Genomic DNA, 13,987 nt, shown 5'->3' with positions numbered 1-13,987 from the left:
AGTTTCTATCCATTCTGGAAAACAACGTTTTGAGAGAATACCACCTGCTATTAAAACTTGGCAGTTTTGAATCTTCTCCTCCTTCTCCTTCAACTCTCCTCCTCCATGCTGCTGCCACATGTCCAGAATGGAAGCGTTTACCCTAATCCTGTTATCCCCCAGCCCGGGCCCGGGTACCGAGTACTCCCCAGAGCCGGTCTTCCTCCTGTTTGGTGGCTTCCTCTTCCTGTTCGGTGGCGTCTGCGTGTCCTTCCCCGGGTGTCGGGGCCTGCGGAGGGTTCACGGTTCCACTTCAAAGCAGATCTCAGGTACTGGTGATTTATGAGGTACATCAGATCTCAGGTACTGGTGATTTATGAGGTACATCAGATCTCAGGTAATGGTGATTTATGAGGTGCATCATCTGAAAAGGTCTGATTAAATTCACAGTCGTATTACGTTGGGTCAGATCAGAAAACAACACAGTAAGTGCCATCCATTCTTTTCAAACTACATTTATTTAAAAAAAGAAAAAAGCAACCATGTTCCCATCAGAGATGAGCCAGTTTCACGAGACACATCTGTAAAAGCATACACACCAACAAACTGTTATCTAGCAGCATCCAAATGTTGGAATCTCCCCCAAAATCATCATTTATATATTTAAATATATAATTTTGCCCTGGCAAGCTACACACTTTACAACACAGCAGAACCTCTCCCCTTAGTGCAGCAAAAACACTTTGTAAAATAAACAACTTTAGGTTGAATAAGTTTAAATAATGCTGTTAAACACAAGACACTTCTGTGGAGGATCTGTACAGAAAAACTAAACTAAAAACCTTTTGGCATTGTGAGTTCTGACTCTCCACTGCAGAACAGAGAGTTGCTGTGATCAGGTTTGCTGACAGACACCAGCTGTGTGTGTGGGAGCCGTGGACAAGGCATGTGTTCACCATCAAGAATGAAAACTCAAGAGAAACGATCCATTTACACCACCATGTTTTAGGCACACTCTCTTCCTGTTATATAAATACATGTCAAACACAACCGGTCTGTGACGGTAACTGTTCACGTTTGTGCTAACTTTTAAAAACACTGTTTTGTTACTACCACTTTGTTATTGCTAGGACATTGTGACACTGGATATAAACTACTGACAAACATTTTTCATATGTGTAAGGAGAAAAACTTGAAACATCAAAGTTACTGCCATTTGACCCTATGTTACAACACTGAGGAAAAGAAAGCACGGTGGAAGAAAGCGCTGGGATCAAACATCAGGACTCTAAATGGTTGTGACTTTGGGAACCAGGAACCAGAAAGTCCAGCAAAAATAGATCTCAGTTGAGCTACATTCATTTTTTCCACGCTTTGTTTTCAGCTCCTCCACATGTGGCCCCTCTTGGTGTGAGCAGACAGTAAGTACCACTTCATTATGTCCAGTACATTCCTCCTCTTCCTCCTCCCCTCCCTCGTTTCCTGCTCTTTGTCTCCATGGAGAAGGGAAATGTCCCGGGTGCCATGGTAACAGTTGAGTGACAGTGTGTTCAGTCCAGTAGAATAGGGTTCAGTTCAGATGTGAAGCTACAGTACAGGACTTTGAAGGCTTTACATTCCACTACTGTAGGTTTGTCCCGGTGAAGCAGGCACCTGGTGCCCGGTGAACCTGAGACAGTCTGTCCCAGAGGGATAGAGGATCATCCAAGCCTTTCCAAGACGCCTGTCGGAGTTCTCCCTCCCCAGGCCCTCAAACCAGCCTCCAGAGGCAGAAGGGCAGGGAGGGGTGGAGACAGGAGGGGCAGGGAGGGGTGGGGGCAGGAGGGGCAGGGAGGGGTGGGGGCAGGAGGGGCAGGGAGGGGTGGGGGCAGGAGGGGCAGGGGCAGGGAGGGGGCTCTCAGGGCTTCTTGTCGATGGTGTGGAAGAACCACTCTGTGAACTTCCTGAGCTGCGCTGCTGACGTCTGGCTCTCCTCCTGAAGACGCATGTTGTCCTGCCTCAGGTGCTGCACCTCCACCTGCAGGATGGCCTTGTCCTCCTTCTCCTGGACCAGCACCACCACCACAACAACAACAGACTCACATTAGGCTCCTTCTCCTGGACCAGCACCACAACAACAACAGACTCATATTACGCTCCAGGCAACACCACACATACAGAAGCAAAGATTAAACCCAGAGGCTCCATTCAAGCACAGCTTGCTGTTCCTGAGGAACCGTCTGCTCTCTGGTGAAAAGGAGCCCTGAGGAACTGAAGACCCTGCTGGCTCTGCTGCAGGCTGAGAGGGTTTCCTCTCTTCAGACAAACACATTACAGGAGGTGGACAAATGTTCGGCCAGTACATGATGAGGAAGGGAAGCAGGATATTAGATGAACCATTACCCCGTCATCTCACTGGTTAGCTCTGAGATCCTCCCAAAACAGCCCAGCTGTTGAGAGGAATATGAGAGAGAGAGAGAGAGAGAGAGAGAGAGAGGGGTGTGTTGGAGAGAGAGAGAGAGACAGAGAGAGAGAGGAGTGTGTTGGAGAGAGAGAGACAGAGAGAGAGAGGAGTGTGTTGGAGAGATAGAGTGTGTGTGGGTGAGAGAGCGCGAGCACCTTGTGGAGGTCGTACTGGAGCTGTCTCAGGATGACCTCCAGCTGGTTCACCTTCCCCGTCAGCGTGGCAGGGCAGCTCCTGGAAGAGACCAGCACACAGACTACAACACCGCACACTGTTGGCCTTGTATGTGTGTGTGTGTGAGAGTGTGTGTGTGTGTGTAGGGGTTCCTCACCCTGCCTGCAGAGCTGCTCCCTCGGCAGCGGCCACGCGGCGGGTCAGCTCCTGGGAGATCTGCAGAGCCTCGGCTCTCTGCATATCTGTCATGGTGCAGAAGGAGGCCACCCGCTGGTCTGGGGAGCGCACACACACACACACACACACACACACACACACACACACACACACACACACACACACACACGTTAACCTCCACCGCACCACACCCAGCTAGTGTCAGCAGGGAGTCCATGTCTGCTGAATGCTGCTCTCTCTCCCACAGACCCTCCCTCTCTCTCTGGCTCCTGTGTGACACCTCAGTAGAAGGATCTGCATATTCATATAAAAGAGATTAAAACAGCCTCGCTGTTAATTTAGCCCAAAAGAAACCTGATCCCATCCAAGACAAAGGCTCTCAAACTGGGGTTTGGATGATGAGAGAGAGAAACAGAGAGAGAGCAGGTTGGGATTTCCATATGAATTAAGGTCTCTCATGTTCCATGGCTGTGTCTTTGAGACTAACCAGTGCTGCAAGAGCAGAGATATCAGCACAGAAAATCTGACTGTCAGGAAATGTTCAGTTCACTGGTGAAAAAACACCTGCCTCGTCCACCTGCCTCTCCCAGTACCAACACCTAACAGCCTGGATCCAGACGACCAGGACCTCCCTAACAGCCTGGATCCAGACCACCAGGACGTGGGGGACCCTGGTAACAGGAGAAGAAACACCACCGCTCATCTGTACACGATGATGGGATCATGTGAAGTGAGATGGTCATTTCTGCTAAATGTCGAATGTGCACCATCCATCTTATTACATGGCGATTTACTAAATAAATCAATAATTGGACACAAAATGTTGATTTATATAATATTGGATGCTTTTTTTTGCTTCGGCAAAAAAAAAGTGTTAGTTCAGAATTAACAGACCCTGGAATTGCATCATTTACCAATCAGAAACAAGTATTCAAGGCTAATTCTAAGCATATACAGTGTTATGCCAGTGGTAATGAGAAAAAATGATGATGGATTCTGGTCAGCCCTCCAACACAACACAACCTTCCGTCACTCATGCTACACCCTCACACACCCCAACCACACCCTCACACACCCTCAGAGGGGAGGGAGAGCAGGAGAGCCTCTGCCAACCCTGATAGTACACTCAAACTCCTAACGGCCAGGCCCCAGAACGGGGGTGCACTTACCCAACCTGGCAACCAAGTGCTTAACTGTGAGAGGCGGTAGTTAGTGCACTCTGCCTGAGTGGAGTCTTGCTGGGATTTATGGTGAAAATTGGCCACGAACGAGGGTCCACTTATCCCAAGTTAGAGGCTTGGAACCAGGGACAGTTTGTAGCAGTGCCACAAGTCACGAACAGTGCTTGAACCTCCTACACACAGTCTCTCCTACACACAGTCTCTCCCACACACAGTCTCTCCTACACACAGTCTCTCCCACACACAGTCTCTCCCACACAGTCTCTCCCACACAGTCTCTCCTACACACAGTTTCTCCTACACAGTCTCTCCCACACACAGTCTCTCCCACACAGTCTCTCCCACACAGTCTCTCCTACACACAGTCTCTCCTACACACAGTCTCTCCCACACAGTCTCTCCTACACACAGTCTCTCCAACACACAGTCTCTCCTACACATAGTCTCTCCCACACAGTCTCTCCTACACACAGTCTCTCCTACGCAGTCTCTCCCACACAGTCTCTCCTACACACAGTCTCTCCCACACAGTCTCTCCTACACACAGTCTCTCCCACACAGTCTCTCCCACACAGTCTCTCCTACACAGTCTCTCCCACACACAGTCTCTCCCACACACAGTCTCTCCCACACAGTCTCTCCCACACAGTCTCTCCTACACACAGTCTCTCCTACACACAGTCTCTCCCACACAGTCTCTCCTACACACAGTCTCTCCAACACACAGTCTCTCCTACACATAGTCTGTCCCACACAGTCTCTCCTACACACAGTCTCTCCTACACAGTCTCTCCCACACAGTCTCTCCTACACACAGTCTCTCCCACACAGTCTCTCCTACACAGTCTCTCCTACACACAGTCTCTCCCACACAGTCTCTCCTACACACAGTCTCTCCAACACACAGTCTCTCCCACACAGTCTCTCCTACACACAGTCTCTCCCACACAGTCTCTCCTACACACAGTCTCTCCTACACACAGTCTCTCCCACACAGTCTCTCCTACACACAGTCTCTCCTACACACAGTCTCTCCCACAAAGTCTCTCCTACACACAGTCTCTCCCACACAGTCTCTCCTACACACAGTCTCTCCAACACACAGTCTCTCCCACACAGTCTCTCCTACACACAGTCTCTCCCACACAGTCTCTCCCACACAGTCTCTCCTACACACAGTCTCTCCTACACACAGTCTCTCCCACACAGTCTCTCCTACACACAGTCTCTCCCACACAGTCTCTCCCACACACAGTCTCTCCTACACACAGTCTCTCCCACACAGTCTCTCCCACACAGTCTCTCCTACACACAGTCTCTCCTACACACAGTCTCTCCCACACAGTCTCTCCCACACAGTCTCTCCCACACACAGTCTCTCCTACACAGTCTCTCCTACACACAGTCTCTGCCACACAGTCTCTCCTACACAGTCTCTCCCACACACAGTCTCTCCTACACACAGTCTCTCGCACACAGTCTCTCCTACACACAGTCTCTCCCACACAGTCTCTCCCACACAGTCTCTCCCACACACAGTCTCTCCTACACAGTCTCTCCTACACACAGTCTCTGCCACACAGTCTCTCCTACACAGTCTCTCCCACACACAGTCTCTCCTACACACAGTCTCTCGCACACAGTCTCTCCTACACACAGTCTCTCCTACACACAGTCTCTCCCACACAGTCTCTCCCACACAGTCTCTCCTACACAGTCTCTCCTACACACAGTCTCTCCTACACACAAGGCCAGCAGCAGTGAAAGGCACAGCAGGTGAGCTACCTTCGAAGGCGCGCGCAGCATCGACCAGGTGGGACCAGTCCAGCCCGGCAGCGGTGTCAGGCAGGGGCATGAGCCCCGGGTCGCCGGACTTGCACCTGTCAGCCAGGGAGCCGTCAGAGAACCACAGCTCATCTGCAGAGACACACAGGACTCGGGTCAAGGTCTGGGGCCAGCTGTCAGGACACTCACACCAGGGAGAGGCTGCCCGGGGGGGCAGGGCTGGCTGGAGGGGCAGGGCTGGCTGGAGGGGCAGGGCTGCCCAGGGGGGCAGGACTGGCTGGGGGGTGGGGGTACAAGTGGGGCACGAGGGGGGAGGAAGGGAGGATGGGAGGGAGGGGGGTTTAGCTTTTAACTCCTCCTCCTCTTTCTCCTCATTGGTCATATCTACCTCCACTCTGCCCTGCACACCTGATCATACACATCCTTCTAGTTCCAGAAGGTTCTTCACTGAAGAGTGCTCGCCCCAATCTTAGTTGCTAATATGAGGCTTTCTAAATCCATCCCGACGAGCGTCAACACACAAGCGTGCAAACAACTTCCTCTGGTACCCTCAAGGAGAGGAGGAAGAGAGGAGGAAGAGAAGGAAAGAGGGGGAAGAGAGGAGGAGAGGGGGAAGAGAGGAGGAGAGCAGGCTAACTGGAGGAGAGGGGGAGCGGGGTGTTTAAGGATGTCTTCACACCTCCGCCCGGTGTTCAGCTCAGCGTCTGAGGGCTGATAAATGACTTGTCTGAGTGAATGTCTTCATGTTTCAATCATTGCTGCCTTTCTCTGCTCCCTCCCTCCCTCCCTCCCTCCCTCCCTCCCTCCCTCCCTCCCTCCCACCCTCTCCCCCCCGACAGACAGCGAATGCAATAAACAAGCTGGCATTTCACATGGGCTTTCAGAAACGATCAAATAGAGGAAGAGACAGAGAGGGAAGAAGGGAGAGAGGGAGGGAGGGAAAAAGAAGGGTAGGGAGGGATACATGGAGAGGGAAAAAGAAGGGTAGGGAGGGATACATGGAGAAGGGAAGAGAGAAGGGTAGGGAGGGATACATGGAGAGGGGAAGAGAGAAGGGTAGGGAGGGATACATGGAGAGGGGAAGAGAGAAGGGTAGGGAGGGATACATGGAGAGGGGAAGAGAGAAGGGTAGGGAGGGATACATGGAGAGGGGAAGAGAGAAGGGTAGGGAGGGATACATGGAGAGGGGAAGAGAGAAGGGTAGGGAGGGATACATGGAGAGGGGAAGAGAGAAGGGTAGGGAGGGATACATGGAGAGGGGAAGAGAGAAGGGTAGGGAGGGGATAGTAAAAAGCAAGGCAGTGCTGGAGGTGATGCTAAACCCCTTCCCTCTCCCTTCCTTCTCAGAGACAGATTGATACTCTGCTGAAAGGGATGTTTTGGATGTTTTGTTCCTTCAAAACAATCAGAGACCTTCAGAGCATAGCTTCACAAGGGGGAGGTGGAACACTGCTCTGCAGAGCACTCTCGCTGTCACCACATACATACACACACACACACACACACACACACACACACACACACACACACAGAGGAGGACCAGGGACTAAAACAGAGGACAGACAGGCAGACAAACAGAAAGGCAGGCAGGCAGGCAGGAAGTGATGAGTGAATGGGACATTGTGTGTGACAGGACAGTATGCAGCTTGATGGAGAATGAGCATGTTGTTGACAAAAGTTGAGCTGCAGCGGTCAGTCTCCTCAGCCGGGGCCACAGCGTAGCTGCAGGAAGACACAGCGTAGCTGCAGGGAGACACAGCGTAGCTGCAGGGAGACACAGCGTAGCTGCAGGGAGACACAGCGTAGCTGCAGGGAGACACAGCGTAGCTGCAGGGAGACACAGCGTAGCTGCAGGGAGACAGCGTAGCTGCAGGGAGACACAGCGTAGCTGCAGCCTGACACAGCGTAGCTGCAGGGAGACACAGCGTAGCTGCAGCCTGACACAGCGTAGCTGCAGGGAGACACAGCGTAGCTGCAGCCTGACACAGCGTAGCTGCAGGTGTGTGTGAGTGTGTGAGTGTGTGTAGTAACTCACTCCTCAGCCCCCCCCCAGGGGGTCTGCGGGGGGGTAGGGTGGTGTGGTAGGGCGGGGTGCTACTGAACAGGATGTCGCTGGCCAAGGTCTGGTCCAGAGCAGAGCTGTGGGAGCTGCTGTAGGACGAGCCCTTACGGGTACTGCACACGCTCTCATCTGACAGGGTACGATACAGGGATCGCCGTGGTGACAGGCTCTCTGACGCTGACATCTGGGGGAGAGAGAGGATGAAACAAGAAAGAGACAGAGAGAGACAGAGGGGATGACATAGAAAGAGAGAGAGATGAGAGGAAGCATGCAGGGTACATGTCTACAAGCATTCAGACTGACAGAGTTCAGGGAGCAACCTCCTCCTCCCTCCTCCTCCTCCCTCCCCCTTCCCCACCGTGTTGTCATAGTGAGGTTATCAGTTGTGTTGTCATGGTGAGGTTATCAGTTGTGTTGTCATGGTGAGGTTATCAGTTGTGTTGTCATGGTGAGGTTATCAGATGTGTTCCTGGCTCCTGTTCACTACCAGGCCAGAGACCTTGTCTACATCAGCACACACACACACACACACCTCAGTGTAGTACCTCATTCTGGCCAAAGGCTGCTGTGTGTGCCTGTGTGTTCTGAGAGTGTGTGTATGCTGGTGTGTGTGTGTGTTTCCAGTGTCTCCACATGTACAGCACCAGAGTGTGTGTGCAGCGGCCAGCCTCACCTTGCGGGGGCCCTCGTGCCCTGGAGGGCTGTCGGGCAGCATCATCTTCAGGTACTCCTCCTTGGACAGCCCCTGGAGGCCCCCGGCCCCCCTCTCCCCCGCCTGTCGTTGACAGGCCTCTTGGGCGTACAGCTGCCTGCAGGGACACACACAGCCAGGGGTCAGCGCCGGGGGCCGGGGGCCAGGGGGCCCTCACACAGCACAGCGAGGGCTCAAAGGGAACCCAGCTGTTTGGTAAATACTGTCAGCACCAATCAGAGGGACAGGGGGCATCTTAGCATTGGAGACACGAGGGGGCAGCTCTGAGTCCTGCTGAAGATGTTAGTCTGGGGGAGGGAAAGGGTGAGGGAGGGGGTGAGGGACAGGAGGTGGAGCCAGGCAGGAGGCTGTGAGGGACGCAGCCAAGCTCTGTGAGAGGAGGAAGAGGAGGAGGGAAGAGAGGTTAGAGAGATGTCGGTCTCTCTGGTTAGAGAGGCAGGCTGTCCCTGACCAGGGGAGAGGACCAGGGGAGGAAGGCTGGGGAGGAGAGAAGGGAGAGGAGGGGGGCTGGTACAGCAGAGTGGTGAGGGTGACAGTGAGTGTGTACCTGGAGCGCTCAGACAGCGTGTTAAGGAGGAAAGCTAAGAAACTGTCTGCTCCCCTGGAACAAGCGGGAGACGCAGAAACAGGAGAAGCACAGCCAGAGGTTAGGACACGTTAGGCAGAGACAAGGACACTTTCTGGAATGAAAGGAAAACTTAATTACATGATTAGACAATAACTGTGTGCATTATTAGGCCATTTATCAAGAACCTTGGTTATGTAAGAAGAAATGAAACCATAGGAATGATCTAGACTAAACAGTGGGGGGCGTTAACAGCATTAGGGGCCTTCTTCATAAGGCGGGAGCAGATGACTACAGCATGCTATCAATCACTCAGGCTGGAAGTGCTACATGAGCCTCGCTGAATCAGATTACTGCAACTGCAGCCCAGGACCCTGGGGGAGTCATCTCTGCCCCTCTCTCCCGAACACACTGAAACAGGCGTGCGCACACGCACACACACACATCTTATAATGGCCCCCGGTATCCTACAGCCCACCATTTAATCTGATCCAGTAACTCATCACTGTCTGTTCTGAGTGTGTGTGTGTGTGTGTGTGTGAGGCTGTCATCTACAGGAGCAGGTCTCCAGGTGTGTTTCCTGGGTCAGTACCCAATAGTGAACCCTGCCAGGGCTGTGGACATCTGGACACACACACACACCCCTCACACACTCACCCACACTCTGACATGGCAGGCTCTTCAGGAGGGGGTGTGTCTTCGGGAGGGGGTGTGTCTTCAGAGTTCTTGGTGCCAGGCTGTTGTCGTGTCTGTCCACAGGCCTCCGAACTTAACCCCGCCCCTGTCTGGGGGGCGGAGTAGCATAGCCCCGCCCCTGAGCTGGTCTGAGGGATGGTGTAGACGCGGGCGGAGTCGGCGGAGGTGCAGTAGCGTGCCCCACGAGCCAGGGGACTGCCAGAGTGGTGTGAACCGCTGACCACAGCAGAACCACAGGAACAGGTGAACCACACAGAACCACAGCAGAACCACAGGAACAGGTGACCCACACAGAACCACAGCAGAACCAGAGGAACAGGTGACCCAAACAGAACCACAGCAGAACCAAAGGAACAGGTGACCCACACAGAACCACAGCAGAACCAAAGGAACAGGTGACCCACACAGAACCACAGCAGAACCAGAGGAACAGGTGACCCAAACAGAACCACAGCAGAACCAGAGGAACAGGTGACCCAAACAGAACCACAGCAGAACCAGAGCAAATCAACAAAAACAGGAGGCTGGGTGTGATATGACCAGACATGATGACCAGATCCTAAGCTGTAATAAAGCCTGTGTTCTCTCATAGACCTGCCCAGTACCCCCAGTACCCTGGGTGCCCTGGGCTCTGGGGGGGAGGGGCTGCCCTGGGCTCTGGGGGGGAGGGGCTGCCCTGGGCTCTGGGGGGGAGGGGCTGCCCTGGGCTCTGGGGGGGAGGGGCCGCCCTGGGCTCTGGGGGGGAGGGGCTTGTTGTGGTCACCCCCCAGCAGGAGGGCCCGGCCTGCAGGTCAACAGAGAGGCTCACAGCTGGACGAAAAGGTCAACCTGCAACCATCCCCATTGTGCATGTGTGTGTGGTGTGTGTGGTGTGTGTGTGTGCATGACCAAACAGGTCAGCAGTCCGATGAGGCGATGATGTAGATAACAAACAGAAAAAGCTTTCTGTGGGTATATATGTTACTCTGTTTGTGTGTTTGAACTCAATAGATTGTGGTTCCAGTCAAATCCCATAGAGAATACAATACACCCCCACAGGCAAATCAATAACACAGACATGGTAGGGTCCACTTCCTGTGGTGGTGTGTTCCAGATCACTGGGAGGAAAAACATCAATGACATCATCCAACCTTCAGCACAGTCACAGGTCACACTGCTACAACACTTCCCCATCAAACCCCACATGCTGCTGGGACAGGAAACAGGAAGTAGAAGACACAGAAAGTGGCTGTACCATACCTGGAGTGGGAGGAGATCTCGCTGAGGTCTCCGATGCTGCCCTCGGTCACATGACCAGCCAAGATGGCGGAGGCGAAACCCTGCGGCAGGTAAGCCTTCCCATGATCCTCCTCTGAGGCTGCGTCGTGCTCGGGGCCCCAGACCAGACCCTGCTCGGCCAGCCTGCCCTGAAGCACCCGGGCCCCGGGGGGCCCACAGGGGTTGGTGTCGATGCCGCTATCTGTGGATGCCCCCTTGATGTAGGTGAGGCCCAAGAGCTCAGGGTCCATCAGGTCCCCGGAGCCAAAGTGCTTGTCGTCGCTGCTGCTGGAGGCATTACTGGAGAGGGTGTTGCTGCTGGAGGGGCTGGAGGTCTTATCTCCCGTCTGGGGGAGGGGGGGAGGGGGGGGGAGAGAGAGGGAGAGGGAGGGAAAAGTGAAAGGAATGTGAGAGAGAGAGAGAGAGGGCAATGGAGAAAGACGAAAGCGAAGGGAGAGAGAGGTAGAGAGAGAGGGAGAAAGAGGTAGAGAGAGGTAGAGAGGTAGAGAGAGAGAGAGAGGGAGAAAGAGGTGTGTAAGGAGAAAGAGACAGGAAATCTTCAGGCGTGAGCTGTGGGTGGCAGCATGCGGCTGGGAAGCGTGTTTGTGTTTGCTGTACATCAGAGGACTGTACCAAACAGAGGACTGTCCAGAGGAGACAGCTGACCCGTGGCAGAGCATAGTCATAACTACTTATTAAAATAAGCCCTCCAGACTGAGCTGCCACACAGAGAGAGCAGGGAGGAGAGCAGGGAGGAGGGGAGGGAGGAGGGGGGGAGAAGATAGGGGAGGGAGAAGGCTGAAGGAGGAAAAAAGAGATAGATAGAGAAGAAGAGGAGAAACACCACCTCACCCCAGCCCCCTGCTCCGTTGCCAGGGGTAACGGCGTGGGGCTAGGTACTCACCCTAGACAGCTTGCTGGGAGAGTCCTTGCTCCCCTCCCTCTGCTTCAGGGAGCTGAGGACCTTGGTGGAGGGGAGGTGCCATCTGGCCTCTGCAGACAGGGTGACATGGGACAGGGTGACATGGGGCAGGGTGACATGGGGCAGGGTGACATGGGACAGGGTGACATGGGGCAGGGTGACATGGTGACATGGGACAGGGTGACATGGGGCAGGGTGACATGGGGCAGGGTGACATGGGACAGGGTGACATGGGGCAGGGTGACATGGGGCAGGGTGACAGGGTGACATGGGGCAGGGTGACATGGGACAGGGTGACATGGGACAGGGTGACAGGGTGACATGGGACAGGGTGACATGGGACAGGGTGACATGGTGACATGGGGCAGGGTGACATGGGGCAGGGTGACATGGGACAGGGTGACATGGTGACATGGGGCAGGGTGACATGGGGCAGGGTGACATGGGGCAGGGTGACATGGGACAGGGTGACATGGGACAGGGTGACAGGGTGACATGGGGCAGGGTGACATGGGGCAGGGTGACATGGGGCAGGGTGACATGGGGCAGGGTGACATGGGGCAGGGTGACAGGGTGACATGGGGCAGGGTGACATGGGACAGGGTGACATGGGACAGGGTGACATGGGGCAGGGTGACAGGGTGACATGGGGCAGGGTGACATGGTGACATGGGACAGGGTGACATGGGGCATGGTGACATGGGACAGGGTGACATGGTGACATGGGGCAGGGTGACATGGGACATGGGGAGGAGACGAGCAGAGTGGGGGCGGAGGGAGGGAGAGGAGTGAAAGCAGAGAAAGGAAAGAGGAGAGGGAGAGAATAGAGAGAGATAGAGGGGGAGAGAGAACAGAGAGAGAAGGGGAGAGAGAGATGAGAGAGAGAGAGAGAAGGGGAGAGAGAGATGAGAGAGAGAGAAGGGGAGAGAGAGAAGGGGAGAGAGAGATGAGAGAGAGAGAAGGGGAGAGAGAGATGAGAGAGAGAGAAGGGGAGAGAGAGAGGAGAGAGAGAGAGAAGGGGAGAGAGGACAGAGAGAGAGAGAGGGGGAGAGAGGAGAGAGAGAGGGGGAGAGAGAGAGGGGTCAGAGAAAGCAGTAAGATGAGCTGTCTTACTGAGAGCATGACAGACAACAGCCACTTGAATCTGAAGTCCAGATCACAGATACACAGCAGGTCAAAGGTCACAGAGCTGAGCTTTCATAGAGACATGACTTCTCATTCGTTCAGAGGGGGCAGGAGAGTTTCATACACATGGATAACTCACAACCTCCATAAATCATGTACAACACAACAGCATGATTCAAGCCCCACAGTTAAGCAGGTCCCCCAGGGGGAGGAGAGACTCACCTGCAGAGCGGGTCCTCTCCAGCGTGGTGTCTCTCTCCCGCACGTCCACCTCTCCCTGCAGCTCCCCACAGCGCTCCTGGAGGACTGGAGAAGGACAGCTGCAGGACAGGAACACAGGCAGGTCACAGCTTGTTTACAGCTCTCTCTCAGCAGCAGAGAGAACACAGGCAGGTCACAGCTTGTTTACAGCTCTCTCTCAGCAGCAGAGAGAACACAGGCAGGTCACAGCTTGTTTACAGTTCTCTCTCAGCAGCAGAGAGAACACAGACACTTTCCTCAAAGGACTCTAAGTCATTGAGGATCACAGGTCAGAACACTTGAGCTCATTAGAGTCGAGCTGAAGATGGTGTTTCCCTCCGGTGCTGACGAGAGGCGCTGGTCTGTCCGGGTCAGGCACAGGCATGCAAACAGGTCAAGGCTAAAAAAGATGAGAAGGATACAGTGAACCCCCGACCCTCTCGAGGGGTCCGGGGGCATGCTCCCCCGGAAGGAAATGTATTACATTTTAAAGTTAAATGCGTTCGGAAGTGTTCAACTTCAGTTTGGTTCAGTCGTTGACAGACTGCTCAGTGTTGCAGACTTTGAAAAAAACCTTTCCCCACTCTGCCTCTGATTGGCTGTGAGGTTTAGGCATTATGAGTGACGATTGGTTCAAGAGCCGGTTGTAAAGTTGCGAAGCACGGGTAT

The 13,987-nt window shown here is 53.9% G+C and overlaps 1 protein-coding gene across 3 annotated transcripts in view; it reads right to left on the bottom strand.

Moving 5' to 3' along the window:
- Nucleotides 1–484: 484 nt before the first annotated feature.
- The window catches only part of LOC124473569 (signal-induced proliferation-associated 1-like protein 2), a 72,815-nt gene continuing 59,312 nt past the window's right edge, over nucleotides 485–13,987 (bottom strand). The window contains exons 12-21 of one of the 3 annotated variants that reach the window (XM_047029138.1): nucleotides 13,301–13,398; nucleotides 11,936–12,024; nucleotides 11,014–11,378; nucleotides 9,736–9,990; nucleotides 8,475–8,610; nucleotides 7,775–7,985; nucleotides 5,740–5,871; nucleotides 2,754–2,871; nucleotides 2,578–2,656; nucleotides 485–2,023 (exon numbers count right to left, since the gene is read on the bottom strand). In XM_047029138.1, coding sequence (XP_046885094.1) covers nucleotides 1,877–2,023; nucleotides 2,578–2,656; nucleotides 2,754–2,871; nucleotides 5,740–5,871; nucleotides 7,775–7,985; nucleotides 8,475–8,610; nucleotides 9,736–9,990; nucleotides 11,014–11,378; nucleotides 11,936–12,024; nucleotides 13,301–13,398 — 1,630 coding nt within the window. In that variant the 3' untranslated portion in view covers nucleotides 485–1,876. The remainder of the gene's footprint in view (nucleotides 2,024–2,577; nucleotides 2,657–2,753; nucleotides 2,872–5,739; nucleotides 5,872–7,774; nucleotides 7,986–8,474; nucleotides 8,611–9,735; nucleotides 9,991–11,013; nucleotides 11,379–11,935; nucleotides 12,025–13,300; nucleotides 13,399–13,987) is intronic. The other 2 variants (XM_047029139.1, XM_047029140.1) reach the window with 2 other exon arrangements.

Source organism: Hypomesus transpacificus, chromosome 11 (genome assembly GCF_021917145.1).
Source record: "Hypomesus transpacificus isolate Combined female chromosome 11, fHypTra1, whole genome shotgun sequence".
Taxonomy (NCBI): domain Eukaryota; kingdom Metazoa; phylum Chordata; class Actinopteri; order Osmeriformes; family Osmeridae; genus Hypomesus; species Hypomesus transpacificus.
The sequence above is the reverse complement of the archived record's forward strand: the minus strand, read 5'-3'. Positions and strand labels throughout refer to the sequence as shown.